The 23,194-nt window shown below is 33.0% G+C and overlaps 2 protein-coding genes across 2 annotated transcripts in view; one reads left to right on the plus strand and one right to left on the minus strand.

Annotated features, from left to right (window-relative positions):
* Window positions 1-908: 908 nt before the first annotated feature.
* Window positions 909-19,362, minus strand: TSPAN19 (tetraspanin 19). The gene is made up of 10 exons (XM_006923802.2): window positions 19,300-19,362; window positions 13,467-13,682; window positions 13,086-13,178; window positions 12,927-12,999; window positions 9,179-9,303; window positions 7,885-7,959; window positions 5,327-5,437; window positions 3,223-3,366; window positions 2,214-2,297; window positions 909-991 (listed from the first exon to the last, which is right to left on the minus strand). The coding sequence occupies exons 3-10, from the start codon at window positions 13,149-13,151 to the stop codon at window positions 923-925; spliced, it is 747 nt and encodes a 248-aa protein (XP_006923864.1). The 5' UTR covers window positions 13,152-13,178; window positions 13,467-13,682; window positions 19,300-19,362; the 3' UTR covers window positions 909-922.
* Window positions 19,363-19,416: 54 nt separating this feature from the next.
* The window catches only part of LRRIQ1 (leucine rich repeats and IQ motif containing 1), a 179,506-nt gene continuing 175,728 nt past the window's right edge, over window positions 19,417-23,194 (plus strand). Inside the window, exons 1-2 of the mRNA XM_025041086.1 lie at window positions 19,417-19,487; window positions 22,840-22,984. Coding sequence (XP_024896854.1) covers window positions 22,841-22,984 — 144 coding nt within the window. The 5' untranslated portion in view covers window positions 19,417-19,487; window position 22,840. The remainder of the gene's footprint in view (window positions 19,488-22,839; window positions 22,985-23,194) is intronic.

Below are 23,194 nucleotides of genomic sequence, written 5' to 3' on the forward strand. Positions count from 1 at the left end.
AGCATTGCAGGATCTTCTGTTCATCTATACTTTCTTCATTTTCTCAAGGTCGAGACAGCCTTTTGCTATAAAGAACAACAATGATATAATAATACTTCACATCTGTATAGTAGTTTTTATTTTTCAAATAATATTTTTTTCTGTTCTTACAATATTGTTGTTAGGAAAATAGAACAGGTAAGTTACTTTTGTATCCTTCAGAGAATTGTGCATGCACAAACTGAACAAAATTTACAGAAAAAAAGAAGAAAATGAGGAGCAAGTAGAGTATGGGGATTCAGTGATCATTTGGAACACATATTTTTTGCCATAATTAAAAAATTCATTGTTATTTTAATATTTTATTATTGTCACTAAAGTTTACTCAAATATCTAAAATATTAAGTTTATTATCCACTTGTAAGTATTATCAGAAGTGAGAAATAAATGATTAATTCAGTATAGAGGTACATGTCATAAAAATTTTCAAACTTTCTTTTAAGTCTCTTATAAATCAGTATCATTTTCTTAAAATTTTTAAATGTAAGGTACATGTTATAATTGCTTACATAATTAGTATTTTCTGAACATCATAAGTATTTTTTCTATGTAAGAAATTCAAAACATATGGTGGTACTTCAGCACCTTTTGAATTTAATATATGTGGCAATAGCCTTCGAATGCATAAAATAAGTCAAGGTAAGTTCTAAACTGTAGAATTTTTTGATATTTCAAAACTTTTGATATTTTGGAAAACCAAATTAATAAAAATTTTATGGAGCAATTTATTATAATTTCAATAATTTTATGTTACATATAACCAATGATTTCATTAAGTCCTAAACTGCATTAATGTAACTCACAATTATTTTGCAAAAAAATAACATAATATAATTGCTTTGAGAATTAACTCAAATCTTCTGGGCAAATTAAAATCTAAAGATCATATTTCTGTATATATTCTATTCTTGATATGTCTGGAGAAAGAGATACTTAATGAGACTTGCAAAACCTGGAAGAAAAAGAAATAATAAGAGATCAAAATGTAATCAATAAGAATAATTTGTAAAGTTAACACTATACAGTCACCATAATGCATACTGTAAAGGGAAAAGGGATCAAATAGAGTGAGTACATTTCACAGTAAGGTACATACAGTTGTGAATAAGAAATCTGTAGAGTTAGTGTTCTAGCGAACCCCAGTTGTCACCAAGTTCCTTCATAGAGGGGACTAAGAAATGGATGTTTTCAGTTTTACTTACATTGGCTATTATTGGGCTAGCTGCCTTGAACTGCTGATCTGTTTTCTGTTTATCATCTAACTATACCATCAATCTTACAAAACTGCCTCTTTTTGGCATAGTATCATGAAAAGTGTTGTGCAAAGCGTAGATGATAAAATGGAGCACAGATATCATCCCCCTAGTCTTGTTATAAACATCTAAGCATGAACATAATAGAGATTAAACATTTCAAAAGAACTATATTAATGCTTATAAGAACGTCTTTGTTTACTGTCATTCACTATCCGAGACTATAACTGTTACCAGTTAAGAGAATTTATGGAAACTTAGGTCAGTGGCTTGGTGGATCAACATAAAATTAAATTCAGTATCCTACTTTGGCCAAACTATGCATTCTATATTTGTTCCAATGTTATAGTCCACATTGCAATAATCTATCCATAGCCTTCATTTGCTCTCAGTCTTCACTGAGACTGGAAAATAAAGTCCTGCTTCTGAATCTCACCTCTGTAGTTGGCACCCTTCAGGTCATGGAATATATCTTCCTACTGTATCTCTGGCATCTAATATAGTACCTGATACATAGTAGATGTTCCCCCTCCAAATTTACTGAATGGATGAATGTATGAGTCTAGCGTAGATTTAACAATGTCAAATATCTGCCTAGATTTCAGAAATTTGCTAACTTGCAGACTTCCCAACATGGTGCTCTCACTGACAAGATAGGAAGTATTTTTTTTATCACAAAACCATGAAATCACTACCCACCAGGATGACCACTTATTAACAGGCTCTACCCACTTGGCTGATTTAGGGCTATCACCTCCAGCTGGTATCTATATCTCTCCTTGGTGCAAATAGTCTCAAGGCCCCGGCTCCTGCTAGATTAACTTGTCTGATTAGGATTCCGCCTGGTTGTTCTTCGGTTTATTCTGTATAGTTTATACTCATTTTTTAAATATATATTTAAACATAGGAACAAAAGCTTACCTCTAAAACCAAAAGTCCAAAGTTAATTCCAATTAATGTTAAAGCATTAGCTTGATACCATGTGTTGATTTTAGTTTCACAACCCTAAGGAAAAGAAGTTACTTAGGTTGACTTGGAGATGGACATGGCCTTATACATAATTCCATTACAAAGAAGAGACATAGAGATTAGGAATTTGCCCAAGTCCAAAAAGCAAGTCAATGTCTAACTGGAAACTGTACTTTTTAGTCCAGAGAGCTTCATATAATACCAAGACACTTCGGTTGCTACTTTTAAAGTTGCTAAGATGGTGGCATGCAATTGAAATCAGAAATTTATTGTTTTGAGAAGGATTTGATTTTATATGGACAATCGTCATTCAGCAGGGTATATACTACTGCTTAAAATAATTAGTACTCCTCAAAAAGAAACTTAAAAAAAAAAAGCTCTATTTATCTATGAATACATTGTGCAATTGAAAGATACATCTTAAAATGAGAATAACAGTATATAAACTATACAAACTATTATCAGATGGAAATCCCTAGTTTATCAACATCCCATACCTATAAATAGCAGTTGCTCCAGATGAACCTATACTGTTGCTTCTGTCACATTTATCTGGACACTTTTGTCATTGCTGGAGTCCCCTCCCTTTACTTTTTGTCAATCTTTATACCTTTTTAATTCTGGTATTGCAGCTCTCTTACCAATCCTTTACACCAGAAATTTGTCAAAAGTGCCTCCTCCCTCTGCAAGGATTTGGAAAAGAGGGTTGGAGAGAAAGGTTGATGGTATCAGTTCTAGGAGCACTTAGATTACATACTCCCAAAAAGTTTATATATTTATTACATACCTGAAATAATATTATAATTTACTTAATTATTGGTTCAGCTTAGTGAAGCCACTTAAGAACCTAATTACCACAACTAACATTGTTTGTATATAAAATTTGCTCAGAATTCTAAATTGACTTGCAAAAAAAGAGAGGGGATTGTAAATATTTACAGCAGCCTTGATTTATTTTTACCTGTAGGTAAGTTGCATTCAGTGGCTCATCACAAAACCACTTACTTAACGTAGAATTTGTGCAAGAACATGGCACTTGTTCTGAATTTTCTTTACTCTTATTCTTTATCCAATCTGTGTAATTGTGTTGGCCACAACACTGTAACTAGAAAAAGATTCTATGAATTGTACTATAGAATATTCAAAATAAAGTTAATTTTATAATTCCCATGCATATTAGTGTTTTATGATGAATTTATTAATTTATTCTCCATCGAAATATAGTGAATTCAACAAATAAGTACAGTTTTGTTGGTTTAATCTATTACTTTGTTGTTGCTACTGTAAACCAGAGATAAAGATCTCTACTTATATAAGCGGGCTATGTTTAGATGAAATTGTTATATCTGAATTTATCTTATAGGAGCCACAGATGAAAGATAAGACACTTGACTTACTAAAGCTACAAACTATGTTTAGGGCCAGAACATAGAAGAGAGCATCACTTTAGCCATATCTTCCTCTTAACTATATCAGTTATCTTTATATTTATTCCAAATGTGCTGCCATATGTGTTTAATATACATAAAAAGATTCAGGGTTATTTCTACTGTCAGGATTAATATAAGACGTTAACTTTCACTTTGTATTCTGTGGAAAATTGCTATAAAAAACCAAGAAAGACATAAGGAAAATAGTCATAGATATGATCAAACATTTAAGAAATGTCTCAATTTTAATCCTATTGAGTTGAGAGAATTTGAAAGAATCAGTTTATATATATGTCACCTAGAAAACAAAAACAAATTGAAGTGACTATTTCATTGTTTTCTAAACCTGTTATTGAAAGTTATAACATCAGTACTGCCTACTTCACGACATGTACCAATAATCCTGGCACAATCTTAGAAATGTAGAATGACTAAAATAGCACATTAGATTTTGGATATTGAAAGTTGGTTCAACCCAAACCTGCATATACTATGTTAATTATATTCATGGTTAGGAACTGTAAGCTGGATCCTCATTAATTATAGTAATATCATACATAGAAATGTTTTCCTGTTTATCAATTTATGATCATAAGAAGAAGGTTCGATACTCTAATATGGGACATAATGCAATCTGAAAATGCAATACATGTATAGATCAGACACATCAGAGAAAAAATATGCAGAGTAAAAGCATCCATAATTACATTTCAATTCTCTTAAAATGTGTTTCTGTAATTAAATGTACTAAAAATAATAACTTTATGTGAAGCCTCTAATATAACAGTTAAGAGTAAAATCTTGACTTGCTATTTACTTATTCACTGGGTGATACTGGCTCAGTTACTAAATTTCTCTGTCTTTCATCTATAAAATAAGAATAATAGTTCTGACCTCATTGGCTAGGAAGATTAAATGAGTTAATATATGCAAAGCACTTACAAAAGGGCATGGTGCTATGTAAATGTTTATCAAGAATTTACTACGTACCAGGTGCTGATCTATTCCTGCAAATTATTTGACTGACCATACCAAGACCTTTCCCCACCCCAAAAAATCTGAACTGTTAAATAACAATCTTAACTACATTAGCTAGTAAGTATTAGTTCCTTACTATGTTGCAGATCCAAGGCCTTCTAAATATTTTACATATTACTTCATTTATTCCTGCCAATCAGAGGTAGAGATTATTCTGCCCATTTTACTGATATGAACTGTGAAATTAAGAAATCTACTTGTCCAGGGTCACAAAGCTACCACATGGCAATCCTGCCATTCAGGCTCAAATGGGAACCAGCACACTACTCTGTTGCCAGCAAGGACTACACTCAGACTTACCTCCCGGGGATGCAGGAGGGGAGATGACCCCACTTGGCAGAAAACCACCAACACTTTTATAGGTGAAACAAGGTTAAAATGCACATCAATTAACCCAGAAAAGGAGATTACGTTACAAAAGAAAGATAAAACTCAAGATCTGTAAGTGGGGACAATGCAATTAAATTCTGTTTGAAAGAAATACAAGAACTTCTCATTCCTTTGCCTCGATCCTCTGTCATTCCCTGTCACCCCCCTCCCCCGCTGCAGTGCTCATCTTTGATACCTAATTTTCAGTTTATGCTAATTTTATCTTACTGTTTTCTGTAAAACATTCAGAATAGTCCACTTTGGTATGTCTTCAGGCATATCTTTAGATCCATACTGAGAAATGACTAAATCAATTTCATCATGCCAAACTTGGAGAACCTGTTGAAAATTGTATTAAAAGTGAAATTTTGACGGAAACTTTCCCTATAGCTTTTTGTAAAAGAGTACTCAGTCAGTCTGCTGTTTTCTGCTTATTACTAAGTGCCTTTCCCCTCTCCCCCAATTATTTTTAGCAATCTCAGTGAGTGTTGATGCATTTGGTCCTACTTAAGCATTCAAAAGTTTATATGACTTTCATAACTAATTCCTAATTTGGTCCTCAAAAGTGCCAAAAAAGTTAGAAAGGGCAGATACTATCCCGTTTTAACTATTGTTGTATTTGAACAAGTAGACAAATACTTGGAAAATTTAATTATTTATTTTGTTTACATGAATAAGGAAGAGGAGTTGAGACTTTTAAATATGGTTCATTTAAATTCTAGTATAATGATTTTTGTTGCATTATGCTGCTTTTGAATAATGTAAACTAAATAATTGGTGGGAATGCTATAATAATGAAAACATCTGTACAAGTTAAACTCTTACACAGGTACTTATATATCTATGCTTTAATACATTTAAGATTAGAATAATGTAAAGTGTTATTTAGATCTTTAAGTTATCTATTTAACTTATTCTGTAAATTAATTTTTAGTTAGAATAGAAAATGATGCTTTTCTTTTTTCAATTGCTATGGAGAGAGGGCTGACTTATGTTTTCATTTACCCTCTAAGCATTATTTAGGAGGTTCATATGAATCATACTTTGGTATATAATAGTAAAAATGAGTTCACAATTCGTGTGACCACTATATAAATAAAACTCCCTAACACATAGTCAATTTGACCAACATCTGTTAAAGTCCTAGTGCATCTCCAACACTGAATTAGGCCCTGTAAATGGTTTAAAAGATTTAGAGGCCCATAAGAGCTTAATGCAGGTTTAATGTAGAAGACAAATTGATGTAAACGAAGCTGTTACGTTTGGGATCAGCTAATAAGGGTTTGAATCTAGGCTCTGCCATTTGGCCATGATTTATTTAGGCAAGTATTTCTCCTCTAAAAGCTTCAGTTTCCTGGTCTAGAAAGTAAGACTAACAACATATTTCTAGGTGTTGTGAAGATCCATAGTATAATGCCTAGAAAGTTCTTATCACAGTCTCTGACACATAGTAATTATTATTAAATGATTCTTATTACTCTTGAAATAGAGAAATATGAATATGAATATGAAGTATGTGAATAATACTTAAGTACATATTGGTGACACAGATGAATTATATTTATGTGTTAAGGGTCCTTAGGTGTTCCATTTAGGTTCGATCATGAGGAACAAAGTTAGAAGCTGATGGGTGGAGATGTGGTGCTTTGCCCCCAAAGCCACTTTATAGGACTGGCCCATTAAACCTATATGTATGTGTGTGCACGCACACACGCACACACACACAATTTTGGACATGGAGAGAAGAACTTTTAGCTACAAATGCCAGGCCGTTAACAATAGACCATGGGTGATTAGATATCTAGGGTAGATGCCAAGCACAAGAGAGCAAATAAAGTTGAAAGGCAGTGGTATTATATAAGAAAGATTTTGTTGAGGTCTGGCCATTATTTAGGAGTCTACATATAGAGAGAATTTGAATGCTAGGAAGCATAAGAACTAATTGAGGGCTTCTTCTAAATTAAATGGAAGGAAAAGGGCTCTTAAATAACTACTTTATGACAGGAAATTTATAAGTTGTCAGTTAAAGATAACTGTGAGGTAGGTAGGTATAACCATACTCTACAGATGAAGACACAGGCTTAAGGCTATTAAGTAGCTTGTTGATCTCTAGTCAGAGATCTGTACTACTTCAAATCTACGCTCTTTTCACTATCGGACAATCTCTCATGATACAAAGACAGGCCCTGCCTACACTGAAACACTGAAGTTTCTTGAAATATTAAAATTAACTGTAGGTCATAATAGGTAAGATTTGTTACTAAAAAGTTTTTCAGGCAATTTATTATGTGCTATTTTGAACTTACCTTGATAAATATAAATCTTGTTCTAATTAATTTATCTATATCATTCATGATCATATCTATGCAAAATACAACTTCAGTCCATCTTACTTAAATGAAATTGCTAAATTTCAAATTAGTACAATTCTAAAGATATTTCTTTATAAAAACATTGGGTCAGCAGTGGTAGCCGGGGTGGGGGGTGGGAGGAGCGGGGAGCTGGGAGGCCAATTTTGGGTTTTCCACACTCAGTATCAACTCTTCTTCCTCCACATTCTTTGTTATTTACAATATTCTCAATCTTCTGAAAATAGACAAATTCCTGAACACACCCTTGCAATCTAATCTTAGGCCTCTTCCTATATAGAATTCTAGTACTTCCATTGACTCTTTTTTCCCTCTAAAGTTATTTATCTTTAGCTTTTAATATAAGCTCATGGGTCTCAATAATCTAAGGTATCCAAAATTTTTTAGATTTCAAATAAAAAGATGATTTTCCCTTACCTCCTCTTTCATTGTGAAGATGAGTGCTGAAAGTACAACTTGAACACCAAAAGCCCCTATTAACTGTACTGCATACTAAAACAAAAGAAAAATGGAGATGGTAACTATAATTCTAATATATTTTTAGATGCTAACTACAATGATGGAAAAATGTACATCATATGAACTATTCAGTATTAAAATATACATAGGCATTGCTGAAGTTTCCTGCCCTCACACGAGTGAAAATTATTTTTTAATTTTATTTTATTATTAGTTTCAAGTATACAGTACATTAGTTAGACATTTATATAGTTTATAAAATAATCTCCCTAATAGCTCTTTCTCTCCTCTGGCTGAATTTTTTAAAACAAAAAAAGCAAAGAAAAAAATAGCAATTGACATTTGGATAAGAGTGAGAAAGAAAGAAGTGATAATATTTCATGAAAACCCTCATAGACTAATGGAACTGTTGATACCATCTTCATTCAGATCTAAAACTGTCACAGAAGGAAATTCAAATAGTCAGTTCTCTTGAGCAGTGTAGACCAAAAACCACTGTCCGGAGTGATCCCCAGACTTTCAGTGATATATAAAAGCTAAGTATTTCTGCATTCTTCCCGGCAAGACACATGACTGCAGTTGAATTTCTCATCTGCTTGACAGGAGTGTGACTGTAAAATTAAAATTAATTAGATTTAAAGAAAAGTTAAAAACTATATTACATCTAAGTGTGTGAATTATGTTCCATACATACCAACTCTATAGGAAATGGCTCACGTTCAAGTCTATATTCCTGATTATAATTTATCTTTTCATGTTACATGCCTTGGGAGAGAGAGAGCACTTGCCAGATGCCAGAGTCTGCCTCTCTCAGCAGTTACATTTCTCTGTTTTAAATAATAAATTGTGATCTCATTTATAAGATCCTGCATGGCATGCCCATAAGGAGAAAATGTGCTGACTACAGGACATGTTTCCTTTTCCTTGCTAAGCTACATTGCTCATTGGCTTTAATATACTTCATTCTAATTGTAATCTTTAGATTCTCAAGCTTGGTTCATTGTAGTTCATCGTAGGAGATAAATTCTTACTGACTCTGTGCTAAAAATTAATATCAAAGTGTACAAGTGCTGAGGTAGGTACAGATTCGATCTATACAAAATTCCTCAAGAATATTCTGTTCCATTTGCCTTTTGCCCAAGGGCACACTACACCACAGTGTTATGATAAAATAAATCATTCAGCTCATTTGTGTGACTTGGACACTCACAATCAAAGATACATATTCAGGCTATTAAAGTGAAATACATACCAGAATTAGGAGCCATCTGATTTCATAGTGAATTCCCAAATAACCCAAGAGACAAAGAAGAACAATAGCTGATCCAGTTCCAATCAAAATTCGAAAAATATATACTATCAAGTGATTTTTTTCATCTGTGGAGATCATGAAAAAACATCATTATGTGATATTTGTTTTCTATTTAATAATAAATGCAGCCGCTCAAGTTTTCCCTAAGTAGCTGTTGTCAAAACACTGGGATTCTCTTTCTCTTTTTTAAACCTCATTCTAGACTCTCTTACTTACTCTTAGCAACAACTTTTCTTTTTTTAATGACATGGTGGAGAATTTCTTTGATCTCAGAAGATCTCTTTACCTTTATTTTATTGCTTTTATAAAAGAAGACAATTTTTCTAATGTAAATTCTTCTATGACTGATGCACATCCAAATACTTATGTATTTATTTATTCATCCATTCATTCACTCAGCAAAATAAAATTAAGTATCTAACATACGGTCTAAGTAACCCTACATTTATTGCTAATATGGACCCATCAGAGCTATATTTTATTCTCTTCATACCTAGACTGAGCTCTCTGTGCTGGAGAATTATACATATATTCAACCAATTGTTAAATGCTTAGTGGTATGGCACAGACTGCAGAACACTAAGTGCTCAACAAATATTTGTTTAAAAAAGAGAAGAATAAATATATTAAATATGCCTTAGTTTCTATGATAGAACAATAGAGGCAGTGCTGTGTTAGAGGCAGATTGCTCTGGCTCATAAAAGCCAATCAATCATTAATTTTTCACAAAATTTGTAAGCCAACTTAATTCACATTGGTACGTGAAATCAGTCCTTGTGGGAGTATTTTAACCACATAAATCAGCAAATACCACAAATCGAGGCTCTCCGTCCATTTACCAGCACACTATTGAGTACAATAGCACCTACCCCAATAGAATAAGGTGTCTGGAGGGTGTAGATAGCAAGATTATAAGAGAACGTAACACCTTAGCTTAGGCTTTAAACAGTAATTGGAAATATCTCCATTGGAATGGTAGAAGCACTCCAAGACACAGAAAAGCACAGAGTGTGTAGGAAGCTCCACTTTGCTGGTGCTTACAGTTTGAGGCAGGTAAGGCTGGAAAGATTTGCAGGGGCCAAATTAAGGGCACTTTTAATGGTGTTGTCCAGTCTTTCTTACTGGAATTAAACTCCATGAGGACAGAACCTTTACCTTTCTTATACACTACTGAATCCTCAGCTCATGGGATAGTTCTTAGCATGTAGAAGATGCTCTATAAATATTTGTCATATGAATAAATAATGGCAATGGTGAGTCAGAGAAAGGCTTTTAATGTTCTATGGTTAAGTTCACCTTTTAAATTAATTACTTCAGTGGCATTTGGAAGATGGCTGAGAAAGGAGATGAGAGCACAGGCTATTGGAGGCTATTATAGTGGCAGAGGATAGATGAGGACTTTAGGTGGCATGGTGCTATTATTAATGGAGAAGTAAGGACAGAATAATTTAAAAGAAGTAAATTAATTGAAAGATAAAGAAGAGGGGAGGACCTGATGTTTCTTGCCTCAAACTGGTTATTTTCAGTTGCGCATCTTGAAACCTTAATTGAGATTTCACTAAGTGATTTAAATACATGATTTTAAAAAAATCTTAAAGGATAAGTTTCTGACTACCTTTGCAGAGGTTTTTCACAAGCAAAAACATTAGGTTAATGAGAATTATCTGTCAAGTCTAAAATGGAGGGGAAAAAAAATGACTTGCTCCACACTAATTACTATATTATTAACTTAGATATTGTATGAAAAGTGCTTACCCCTTTGCCTGGCACAGAGTCAACACTACATAAATAGAAGCTACTATTGTATTATTGAGGGGAAGGAAAGGAGACATAGAAAGCTCCATATGCCCATTTATTCTGAGCAAACCACTAATGTATTCAGACATCATGAGTACTTTTCTACAAGCAAAGTATACAAATAGAAGAGAATAAAGGTACCAGGCACTTAGGTATAGCTGAAGTTTAGCTAAATTATTTAACACTCTATTATATATTAAACTTTTCTGTTCAGCTGTCTTTTTCCTATAAACATATTTTTTCTTACTTGATACTGAGAAATAGGTTGGCTCCACAGCACATGCTTTTGCTGTGTATTTAATGATTAACAGGGCTTTTCAGCAGAACTTACTGAAATAACGGAAAAGTTCTATATCTGCGCTGTCCAACAAGGTAGCCAATACCCAGTAGACATATATGGCTATTGAACACTCAGAATGTGGCTTCCTTCCTGCCAATCAAGGATATTTACATGAAAATAACCCTTAGGCTATCAAGCTTCAGTCCACAGTGACCGCATCATATTACAATATGGTAAAATAAGGGCAATGTAAAGATCTAAAGTTTTTTAAATAAAGTTAAATGTATTCAATTATTTTATTAATATTTGGAGAATATTTTAAATATATATTGAAATAAATATTATAAAAATAAAAAGATATTATACATATCAAATATTTTATTTAATAAATACTGGGGACACGCAAAATTATCCAAACAGCCACACTTGGAAAAGTATGGAGATGCATTTGGGTCTTGCAAAAATCAGAGGCGAATGATGTCTCTCTCTTATCGCTGTCTCTCTCTGGAAGCTGATTCCTCTCACTTTTTCTGCCAGACTAATTTCTGATGTGTCTCAATTCATAGGTGAAACATTGCTGATAGTTCCTGTGTTTCACAATCTTGGCTCCCTGGGGTGAGACTAACCCCAGATTCAAAATTCCATGGGAAATATTTTTATTGAGATATGACTGACATAAAACATCTTGTAAGCTTAAAGTGTACGATGTATTGGCTTGGTCCTTTTACATATTTGCAACATGATTACTACAGAAGCATTAGCTAACACCTTTATCATGCCATATATTTATCATTTATTTTTGGTTGAGGATAGTTAAGATTTAGTCTCTTAGTAACTTTGAAGTCTATAATACAGTAATGTTGATTATAATTATTATGTTGTGCATTCGATTGCTAGAACTTATGTATCTACTAATTATAAGTTTGTATCATTAAACAACATAACTTCAGTCCCTGATAACACTCCCAGCCCCTGATAACCACCATTATATTCTGTTTTTATGGTTTTTTTTAGATTAACATATAAATGATATCATACAGTATTTGTCTTTTTTTCTTTCTGATTTATCTCAGCATAATGCTTTCAAGGTTCATCCATGGTGTCAGAAATGGCAAGATTTCCTTCTTTCTCTTGGCCGAATAATATTCATATGCCACATCTTCATTCATTTATCCATTGATGGACACAAGTTGTTTCCATAGGGAATATAATATTTTATTTCTAACCATGTTATAATGAGAGTAGATGATAACTGAGGTTTAAAGGAGATTATTTAACTTGAGCAGTGAAACTATGTTAATTTCCATCATCTTTTGAAGTCCACATAGATCCATAAAGATCCAAAGTTAGTAGAATAATCAATATTTTCCATTTCTATCATTCCCTTTGTCCAAAGTTCCTAGCTTTCTTTCTCAAAATTCTCTCTCCTTTATAGTCTTGGATTTAAGTCCTATTATTTATAAGATGTTTTAAAAATCAATTGATAGAGACCTTCAGAGGAAAATTGAATTTTAGAGAAATACTGCCACCTGCTGAATAAATCATGTATGCAGTTGTTTAAAATGGAATATCTTGTTTCATTCAGAGAGAAAAAGGAAAATATGGACATACCTAGAGCAGTAAAAAAATTATTTCTATCTAGTAAAAGCCATGCAGCAAATCCCATCAGTAAAAGTCCAAGAACCTACAGAAAGAGTCAATGCGAGTTTTAGTAATTGACAAAAAAAATGTATTTCATTTTCTTTACTAAATAATTTTGAAGATTCTTACCAAGAAAGCTCCATTCATGAGATTAAGAAAGTATTTAAAAATTAAAGATTTACTTTTCCTTAACATTCTTTTCCTTCCCAGATATTGATTATTCTGAAAAGATAAGCACAACTTTTACTATAAACACTTGCCACAGTAACAATTTTAAGTTCTAATATCGTTTATTTGTACATTTTTCTTCTCATACGAATGGTCAGTAATAACATCCCTCTTCACCCTTTTGAACATAAGGACATAATGAAGATATCTTGAAACCGTATCTGTCTTTATCTACACATTTTGGCTAGGCAGTTGAGACCAACGGGGCATTGGTATAACATATCAATAGCTTACAGTTTTCAGAAAATAAAATATTTTATACAGTTTCCAGTCTTAACACACCTTTCTTCTTGCAGGAAAGTGTTCCTTCACCTCTGTGTTCCCCTACTCGTCAGCTCCTCCTTGCGGTCTCGCCTTGACTAACTTCAAGTTTGGCTTATTTTCTCCTTGACTTGTCTTTCTTCCTACATTGTCTCTGAGGTCTTTAAGTGAAGAGAGTAGGTCTTGTATACCATTATAACGCCAGAGTCTAGCACGTAGTTGGTACTTAACAGATAACTGTTGAATGAATGAATGAAATTATTTAGTCTATAATTTATGTTATATACAGTGTAACTGAGGTTGTTTTAATTAAATATTATTTTCCAGAGAGCCAATTTTTCCTAAAATGTCTATGAAAAAGTCACTACTCCATCGGTTTTTGGTTCTTTATTAGATATCAAAGTTTTAAATATTCCTGGGTATGTTTCTGGGTTTTCTTTTTTCCTTCATTGTTTTAACTCTAGCTAGCACCATAAAAATAAGTATTGTAGTTTACAATGTTTGAATACATGCAGTGAATACTTAAAGTGATGAAAGATTTAATAACACTAATTTGAAGCTATTTTTACTAGTTATGAAGAAACCAATCTATTTGTTGAAATGAAGGATGCATTGGAAATTGAAGAAATAGGTGATACCAAGGTTAGAGTTCATGCACTTCCCTCCCTACTTTGACCTGAGGTCGCATTCCTTCTAAAAACTCCTAAGGTTCTTCTTCCCAGTTTAAGAGTTCTCCCCAGGTATTGTCTTCCATCCTCTGCTTTGAACTCTCCTGCTGTCATTTGGTTTCTGTCCTCTAGTCTTATTCCTGGATTCTTTCAGTGCTTAGCCTGTTTGAATAGGACACTCAGCTGGAAAAGACACTTGATTTTTATTTCAGTTTCTCTTCAAGATGCTGTAGGTCTCTCTTTATATATATATAGATATTGGCTTCAATTCTATTTACTTCAGAATATGAGAAAGTGTGATCCTCAATTATAGGCTGAATAAGAACTTAAGCCCAAAGTCTTGGTCTTTCTGCAGAGACAAATGAATGTGATTGCTGTGTATAAATCTGGTGTGAAATGTTGAAGACATGTATTTGACTATCGATTTGGTAATAAGTAGCATGTTAGAGTCAAAGTTAAAATGTTTTATCAAAAGACCCAAATATAAAAATAAACTGAAGTTTATGTTTCCCTTCGCCCAAGGTGTGTAGTTGGTTCTCTTCTAGGAAATCATCTTAGGAATCTGGGGCTTGCTCCAGCAATAGATTGCTCCCAAATTTGCTCAAGGTGTCATCCTTTATTGCCAGCAGACAAGAAAAGATGAGTAAACTCAGGCAAGTATCTTTCTACCGAGTGAGGTGGAAGTGGCACATTTTTCTTCTGCTCATATTTCATTGCACAGACTTAGTCATTCGGCACTACACAGCTGGAGGTGAAGGTAACTGTGTGCCCAAGATGAAGGAAAGGAGTGAATTAGGGTGGGGAGAGTCAAACAAAATGCTCGACAGTTAGGGAAGGACATTATAAAAGATAATTAGAGGGAGAAAGTGAGGGCCTAGCTACAGTGTTCATTTGCTTTACTAGGGAAAATAATCAGTGAGAATCAGAAGGATTCCCATAGGATGCGAAAATAAAAGAATAATGATAATCACTGAAAATAGAAAAGTTGTTTTAAAAAATTCATAAATTTCATAAATTTAATACTCTGTTAATTGAGTTTGAATTGGTAGAAAATGTCTTTGTGGTTAAGCACAAACAGATAGCATAAGCTATGCCAACTTAGGAGTCATCCACAGAGAGATCGTGATGTCATGGGAGTGACTGAAAGAGAAGAGGAATTGACTGTAGATAAAACTGAGGAGAGGTCTGATGGTAGAGAATGACATTATTAGGAAGATGGGTTTTTTTTTAAGCAGACTTTTGCAAAATGAGAAGATAAAGTATGATCTCATAGAAACCAATAGAGGAAGAAATTTCTAAAGTAGTGTTACATTACAGAGGTTAACAAAGAGTGAGAATTCAGTACTCAAAGTCAGCCAACTTAGTGAAGAAGATATTCATGAAGTTCTTTTGAAGAAGAACTTCAAAAGAGCAGCGTTTTAGTCCATTTGGGCTGCTACAATAAAATATCACAGACAAGGTAGCTTATAAACAATAGAAATATATATCTCACAGTTCTGGAGGCTGGAAATCAAGATTGGGGTGCCAGTATGGCTGGGTGAGAACCCTCTTCCAGGTTTCAAACTTCTTGTTATAGCCTCACGTGAAGAAAGCAGTTAAGGAGCAATCTGGAATCTCATTTATAAGAGCACTAATCTCATTCACAAAGAATACAATCTCATGACCTAATCACCTCCTACAATTCTCATTTTCTAATGCCATCATATTGAGTGTAAGAATTCCAATGTAAATTTGTGGGTGGGGAGCACAAACATCCAAACCATAGCAAGCAATTCAAGTTAAAGAGTTAGAACACAACAAACAAGGCATCTAAGCAACAAGTCAAGGAAGCCCATAGCCATGTTTGCACAGAATGGTAAGAGGAGATGTGCTGATCTTTTCTTCCATAAGCCCCACATACTGGAAAAGACAACATTGAAAATGTAGATATGCTAACACAAAGACACAACAAGTTAGTGAAGTTTCTATTTAAATATTTGTCTCATGGAATATCTACATTTTTTCTTTCGCTTTAGACAAATAATTTGTCTTTAACTTTATAGTCTTAGTGTGGTATTTCTTTTTTTCATTTCCTGATTAGTTAATGAATGGTCCAACAACAGAGGTATTTTTTAATAGTATAAATGCTATAGTGAAGGACGACTTACAATATTCACTTCTAGGTGTCATTTTCACTAGTTAAATAATACTCTAATTACTTTTTTATTTTTAAGTTCCTTCTAAGTGCTAGGAGATGAAAACACAAAACTGAATAAATAAGACAAACTGTCAACGAGTCAAATATTAAAACCTGTGGCCAACTCTGAATTACGTATTGGGGTTGAGGGACAGGGACTAAAGGTAACTAGGAAGTTTCACAGAGAAGATAAATTTGAGATGATCTTTGAGGGATAATTAAGAAGGTCCCAGTCAGATAAAAATGGGGTAGAGGTAGAAATTTTTCAACACTGTGTTCACAAGCTTTCCAGTGAAATGCATGGGAGCATGGGTGAGAGTGGCAAGAAATGAAAGATAAGGCTAGAGAAGTCTCTCAGTAAAGATTGTGAAAGATCACGTATGCTTTACTAAGAATTACTAAGAATTGCGTTTATTTTCCAAAGGTAGCAGGGAAGCATAATTCTGTCACCAGCACGGAAGTCAAATTAGAAAACAAACCTAAGACAGAGAGATAATTTTCAATGCTAATGCACTCATTCATAAGGAATAAATGTGGTCTAAACTGAAAGATGGCTGTAGAATAGCTTCAGGATATGAGAGGAATAATAGGAAGTAGAATTGCCAGCATTGGGATATTAGAAAGAGGCAAAGAGAACTTAAACTCAGGTTCATAGAGCTTAAATATATGCTATCAGCATCATCTCAAGTCCTAAAATGTGTTGCTTATTTTGATTCCCTGACCATCAAAATTTTGCAAATTTGGCACTATTACTCCCAGAACTACCAATGGAGAATGAGACTCAGGAAGGTAAAAAAAACTTGCTTGAGATCACGTAGTCACGATGTGGCAGAGCTGAGAATCAAACCCAGAGATACAAACCATATAAGTCATCGACTATAAACATCCACTATAATAGCACACAACTCAAAAGCATGTTGTGAAAATTAAAAGAAACCATGTTTGTAAAGCACTTAGCCCAGTGCCTGACTGAATGCTAGCTATTAACTTCATTATACTACATCTTCGTATAGAAATACGAAAATTATACAAGGGAGGTGAGCATGAGGATGGGAAATGGGATAGGACCTGTGGGAAAGTGATGAACTCTGAATTAGCTGGTCAGAACAGCTGCAGGGAAACAGAACATGGAGGGTTAGAGAGGAAATTTGAAGGTTTAGGAGAGTCTTTGAGTGGGAAAAGAGAAGCAAATATCTAAGAATCCAACACATTGAGTTGCATATTAAAAATCTTATGACTTAATAATTGCCCTTAGGAAAATGAAAAAAAAAAAAACAACAAGCAAATACTTGCTATGCAGCTATTTGAATACTACAATGATATTCCAGCATATTTAAATTACATCATTGCCATATGACGAATAAGTCATCTGTTGAAGAATACTATTAATCTAAAGTCAACCCATCAATTAACATTTTTAAACAAATCTTATTCTTGTCAGATATCTGAAGAATAAATAGTTCTTTCATCTTTTCATTCTCTCAATAAATACCATGTGCTTCTTAGGGAAATATGTTGTGTTAGGCCAATAGGATATAAACCAACCAGACCTGTAGATGATTTTCAAAATAAGAACAAAATTTAATGAAAAGAATGTTATTTATTAAAAAAGAAAAAAATGTACTCAGGTCAAAATTATGAGCAAACTAACATACTCGATTTTAGGCTATAATTTCTAGGAAGGTTGCAGTTAAATAAATTTCTGCTAAGCATTGCATCGTTACATAGTAATTTCAATTTAATTGCTTTATAATCTATAACTACTTTAAACAAGTATTGTATTTTGTTCCATAATTAGTGATATAAATTAGAGATTACCAAAGTATAACTAATTGATATAGTTGTCAGTTTTCTTCCAAAGTAAAAAATAACATGAATATTTGTTTGACAAGGTAAGCTTTAAGAAGGAAGCAATCTAGACATCATCTTCAAATTAGCCGATTATTAAATTAGCTATTTAAAATTAATTTTAGAAATTAATTAATTAATTATGGATTCTATATTTTTTAGAAGTCCAAATAGTTTCATAATTACAAACAAAATCTTAAGACTTTTTACATGTGAATTTCAACATAATATGGTAGTCTGATCATTTTAACTGAAGAGTTTGAATAGTTTATAACCCAGCAACAAAACTTAACTAAAAAAAGCGGGGAGCATTTTAGGATGCACTTTGATGAAAATATCCTAAATTTAATTAGATCTAAAACCAGGTGTAGTTTATTTTTGAAAATCATTATCTTTCTTGAACGAGGAACTAACATGTTTTTTCAATATCAAAAGTCTACTGATTTCTAACTTTATATTATTCTTATATTGATGCAATACAAGTTTATTGTTTCCAGGAAATAGTCTATTTCCTTTCAAAGGCTCCATGAAATGTTTGCTTTTAGCTTATTGTATATCAAATATCTTTTACGATTATGCTTAACCACCTCCTCTTGGAATTTAACGCTTTCTTTGCAAACTTAAAAAAATTAAAATGAGAAATATCTGTTACTAAATAAAATGAAATTTCATATTTTGTACACTATATATTTGCTCCACATAAAAGAAACTTTGATCAATTTTTAAGTTAAAATTAAATAGCATGGTAAACTCTTAAATTTCATATTTCATATTAAAATAGTGTCACTGCCAAAATTTTACAGTAAAACATTCCAGAAAGTGTTTTTCCTAATTTTTTACCCCATATACCCATTAATTTAGAGGTGTTTGATAGGCATTGACAATCGTTTTTTTTCCTTTCTAAAAAGAAACTGTTGTCATGGAAGACAAACGATTTATGGCTTCTCTTTTATATTTCCAGACCCCAAAAATAACTATTCAGAATTAAGTTTTTGTGGAATGAACAATTTACATAAGCAACTCAACGTTCACTAGATCCAAGTAATAAATATAATAGATCACAAACAATTTAAAGATCAGGCTACCTCTACTTGGATATTTGTGGCAAAATACACTTTATTTATTAAATGCTTTCCAAAATTATTAAAATATTAAAATCTACCTAACTTCCGTATCCAGCTCCCGGGATGCAGCGTTAGTTCCAATTTCGAATGTAGATAGTTTGTCCTACTGGGGCACCGGTAAGAAAAAGCCGATCCATCGTCTTTGGGATTGGCTGTTGCCGTGGTTACACTTTGTTTGGAGCCTCTGGGCGCTGTCTTCCAACCACACGGAGAAATTTAGCCACTGGTGGGTGAGCCGGGACCCCTCAAGGCCGGGGTTCGTGGTGTAGGAGGAAAGGGAACGGTGTGGGAACGCAGACTGAGCCGGGTCCCTCTCTGCCAAGACCAGGCTTTAGGGAAAAGGAGGAAGGTAGCCGCGTGCCGAAAGAGTGGCTGCGTGAGTCCGTGAAGCTCAAGGCTCCCCTCAACTTGGAAATTTTGGTAGCTCACACAAAACTTGAAGGTCTACTCTGACTTTCTAGGGAATCTTCGATAATTACTCTTTTACCGGCTCTAAGTGGCAGTTCTCTTCCTCCCTCTCTTCCTCCTGTTCTCTTTTCTTTCTCGCTCCCTTTCCTCATATAATTTTGTTACCTTTGAAAATAGATTTCGCTCCCTTTCTTTATAGTTGAAGAACTATAGTCGCAGAGTGGAGTTCCTTAAGATTTCCCACTTTTTACATTGATGTTAATTTTTATTGATAATTACGTGTTGAAATATTTTGGATAAAACGAGTTAAATAAAACATTAAAATGAATTTCACCTGTTTCTCTTTACTTTAAAAATAGTTGCTACTAGAAAATTTTAAATTACATATGTGCTTGAATATGTAATTGGACAGGGCTGATCTAAAGAGCCAGTAGATGAGCGTAGAGGGACATATAATGCAAGTGACTCTTACCTTTACCTTATACACCTGCCTTTCCTTCTACATAAAGTTTTGTGTACCCGTGCATTCTGCTTTATAGCTACCTTAAACAAACAAACAAACAAAAAACCCCTAATTTCCACTTAATAAAGCTTTTGAATTGCACTTTAAGTTAGTTTGATTACGGGTTAGCATTTTGCACTGGTAGTGTTGTTTTATTTTGCTTTTCTTTGGAGAAAGGAGGTTGTGGATAACTGAGTATTTTTTGAACTAGATTTTAAAATTATAAAAGTAGTACATATTCATTATTTAAAAATAATTCAGCATAAAGGTGTGAAATGAAAACTGAAAGTTCTCTAATGTTTTCAAGAAAGTTTCTACGTCTAAAAAAAGTATATGTGTGTATATGTGTGTGATTACATAAAAGTGATGTTATTCTACATATTTTTCAGCCACTTACCTTTTTTTCAATTATTTCTTCTTGGCTACCTTTCCAGAAAAGTACAGTAAAGGAACTTATTTTTTTTTAAAACGATTTGTATGTTATTTCATTCTGTGGATCCATTATAATTTACCTGTTTTCTTAGTACTTAGGATATCTTTAATTGAATTTTATTGATATAATTGTAAAGTCACATATAATACAGAAATATCCTTTGTATGCTGTCTAGTGTCTCTTAATGATAATATTTTGTAAACCAGTATAATATCATGACCAGGATATTGATATTGATAGAATCTGCTTATTCAGATTTCCTCAATTTTACTTATACTCATTTGTGTATATATGCTCTATATCATTTTTATTATCTGAGTATGCACTATAATCTACTATCACAATCAAGATATTAAACATTTCCAACACTACAAGAATCTCTCATGTTGCCTTTTTATCACCATAACTACCTTTTCCCCAACCTAATCCACCCCACCTGCTGGCAATCACTAATCTGTTCTCCATTTATAAAATTGTGTCACTTAAAAATATTATAGAAATAGAATCATATAGTATGTCATGCTTTGATTACTCAGCGTAGTTTCTGGAGATTAATCAGTATTGTGGCATGTATTAATAGTTTATTCTTTATATTGCTTAGTATTATTCCATGGTATGCATGTACTAGAGTTGTTTTAACCTTTCACCTTTTGAGGGACAGTTTGGTTGTTTCCAGGTTGGGACTCTTATGAATAAAACTGTTGTGAACATTTTTGTACAGTTTTTGGTGTGTATATAAGTTTTCATTTTTCTGGGATAAATACTCAAGAGTATAGGCAATACATGTAGATCCGTCTAATTAAGTCATTTATGTGTGAAATAAAGAAATGTGATATCTATAGTTAGAAGAAAGGCAGGCACAGAAGTTTTTTGGGGGAGGGATAGGAGTAAACTCATTGTGTTCATGTGGAGAGGGGTCAGTGGAATAAAATGTATGGCAAGACAATAAACAGAAGGAATAGTAGATGGAGCACAGTTCAGTAGGTGAGCATTTGTGAAATTCAGAGCAAAAGTAGAGAATAACCCTTTATTAGGAAAAGAAACTCCTCCCCTAGTAAGATGAGTAAGAAGAGGTTGAAAGAAAAGAAATAGAAAAATGAGAGTGTTTAATTTTTTTTGTTAACTAGACTATAAACTATGAAAACAGGTTATCTTGTTTAATCAATGTATTTTTAACACCTTGCACTGTTGTGAATGCACCTGGTAGTTTCTTTTCCAGCCTATTCTAACTTTTCTATCCTGTTATTAAAATTTGATAATCAAGAGCTACTAAATTATTTCTTGATCCATTAGTGGGTTATAATCTGCAATTTGAAGACTATTGGACAAAGGGATGTTCAGAATGATTGCTGGACAGATGAATAGCTTGACTAAGCTTGAAAACCATTTGGTAGTGAAGAGCACAGCATTTAGATTCAAGATATCTAAATCAGGATCCTGCCCCTATTATTTATTAGCATAATGCTATGGACAGTTAAGTAACCTCTTCAAACCTCAGTTCTCTCATCTATACAATGACTATAAAGGCCTTTAACCTGTAAATTATTCTGAAGATTATCCATCATGCGAATGGCTTCTAGGGCCTAGCTTGTCACAGGTACTCACTACATGGAAGCCAATGATGGTTGTTATGATGATGATGATGCAAAGATTAACTGTAATGTACTTACTGACTCATATTCATTATTAGCATTAATGATTTAAATGAAATAAATATTGATTTTATATGCTGCGTATCCATTATTACATATTATTATTGGAAAAACGTGGCTATCTCTGGTAAAATGAACAACTATGAGTTAATGAGTAGAAACAAGCCATATGTTTTCCCATACATAGACTTAGATTGTTTTCTTATGAGTATTTTAATCTCTGAATATTCAAGCTATCCAAAGGTATTTTCCCATTAATCATTTCCATGAGGCTGAATTTTACTGTGAAGTTTGGTTCAGGAAGGTCAGCCAGCCCATTCCATGTAACTTTTCCCTTAGAGAATTAAAAGGCTATTATTGGAATCATTATGCAGTAAAACATTAAAGAAATAATGAATGAATGGAGAGAGAACAATGGTTTTTTTAAAAATATATGGTACAACCATAATAAGATGTTATAAAAGTTTGTTAAACTGAAACATGTTTATGTAGAACAATGTTGGATTGGTATGACATTAAAGAACTCATAAATTTTGTTGTCCTCTTCAGTATTCTTTAAATAGTTCTATGTTTTATTATGAAGGATGATGGAAGATAACGATGATGATGATGCAAAGCTCGAAGAAGAAATAGAAGCTGAATTGGATAAAATCAGCATTTCTTCCTTGGAAAAAGATGATGGTGGTAGTGATTCAAAATCAGAAACCCAGAGTGATGATAGTGATACAGTAAGTGTTAAGTGTTGGACTTTTGAGACTTTTAATTAGAGTAAGCTTTTCAGGAGAGAGATTACTTTCTCAATGTGTTTTATACAATTATTTCATGTTTATCCTTAGTTTCAACTTTAAACAATGTATATTGGTATATATTTAAATAAAAAAAGTATGTCGAAGATAAAAATCACCTATAATTCCACATATATACATGTGCATTTTTGG

Source organism: Pteropus alecto, unplaced genomic scaffold, assembly GCF_000325575.1.
Source record: "Pteropus alecto unplaced genomic scaffold, ASM32557v1 scaffold76, whole genome shotgun sequence".
In the NCBI taxonomy this organism is placed as follows: Eukaryota; Metazoa; Chordata; class Mammalia; order Chiroptera; family Pteropodidae; genus Pteropus; species Pteropus alecto.

Bases quoted from the DNA above. Each gene is read 5' to 3' on its own strand.
- TSPAN19 (XM_006923802.2), bottom strand. From the start codon at position 13,151: ATGTTAAGGAAAAGTAAATCTTTAATTTTTAAATACTTTCTTAATCTC. The intron at 7,960-9,178 runs GTATGTATTTCA...CTTTTGTTTTAG, and splicing joins TCAGATGGCTCCTAATTCTG to TATGCAGTACAGTTAATAGG. The intron at 992-2,213 runs GTAAGCTTTTGT...TTTTTCTTCCAG, and splicing joins TTGGACTTTTGGTTTTAGAG to GTTTTGCAAGTCTCATTAAG.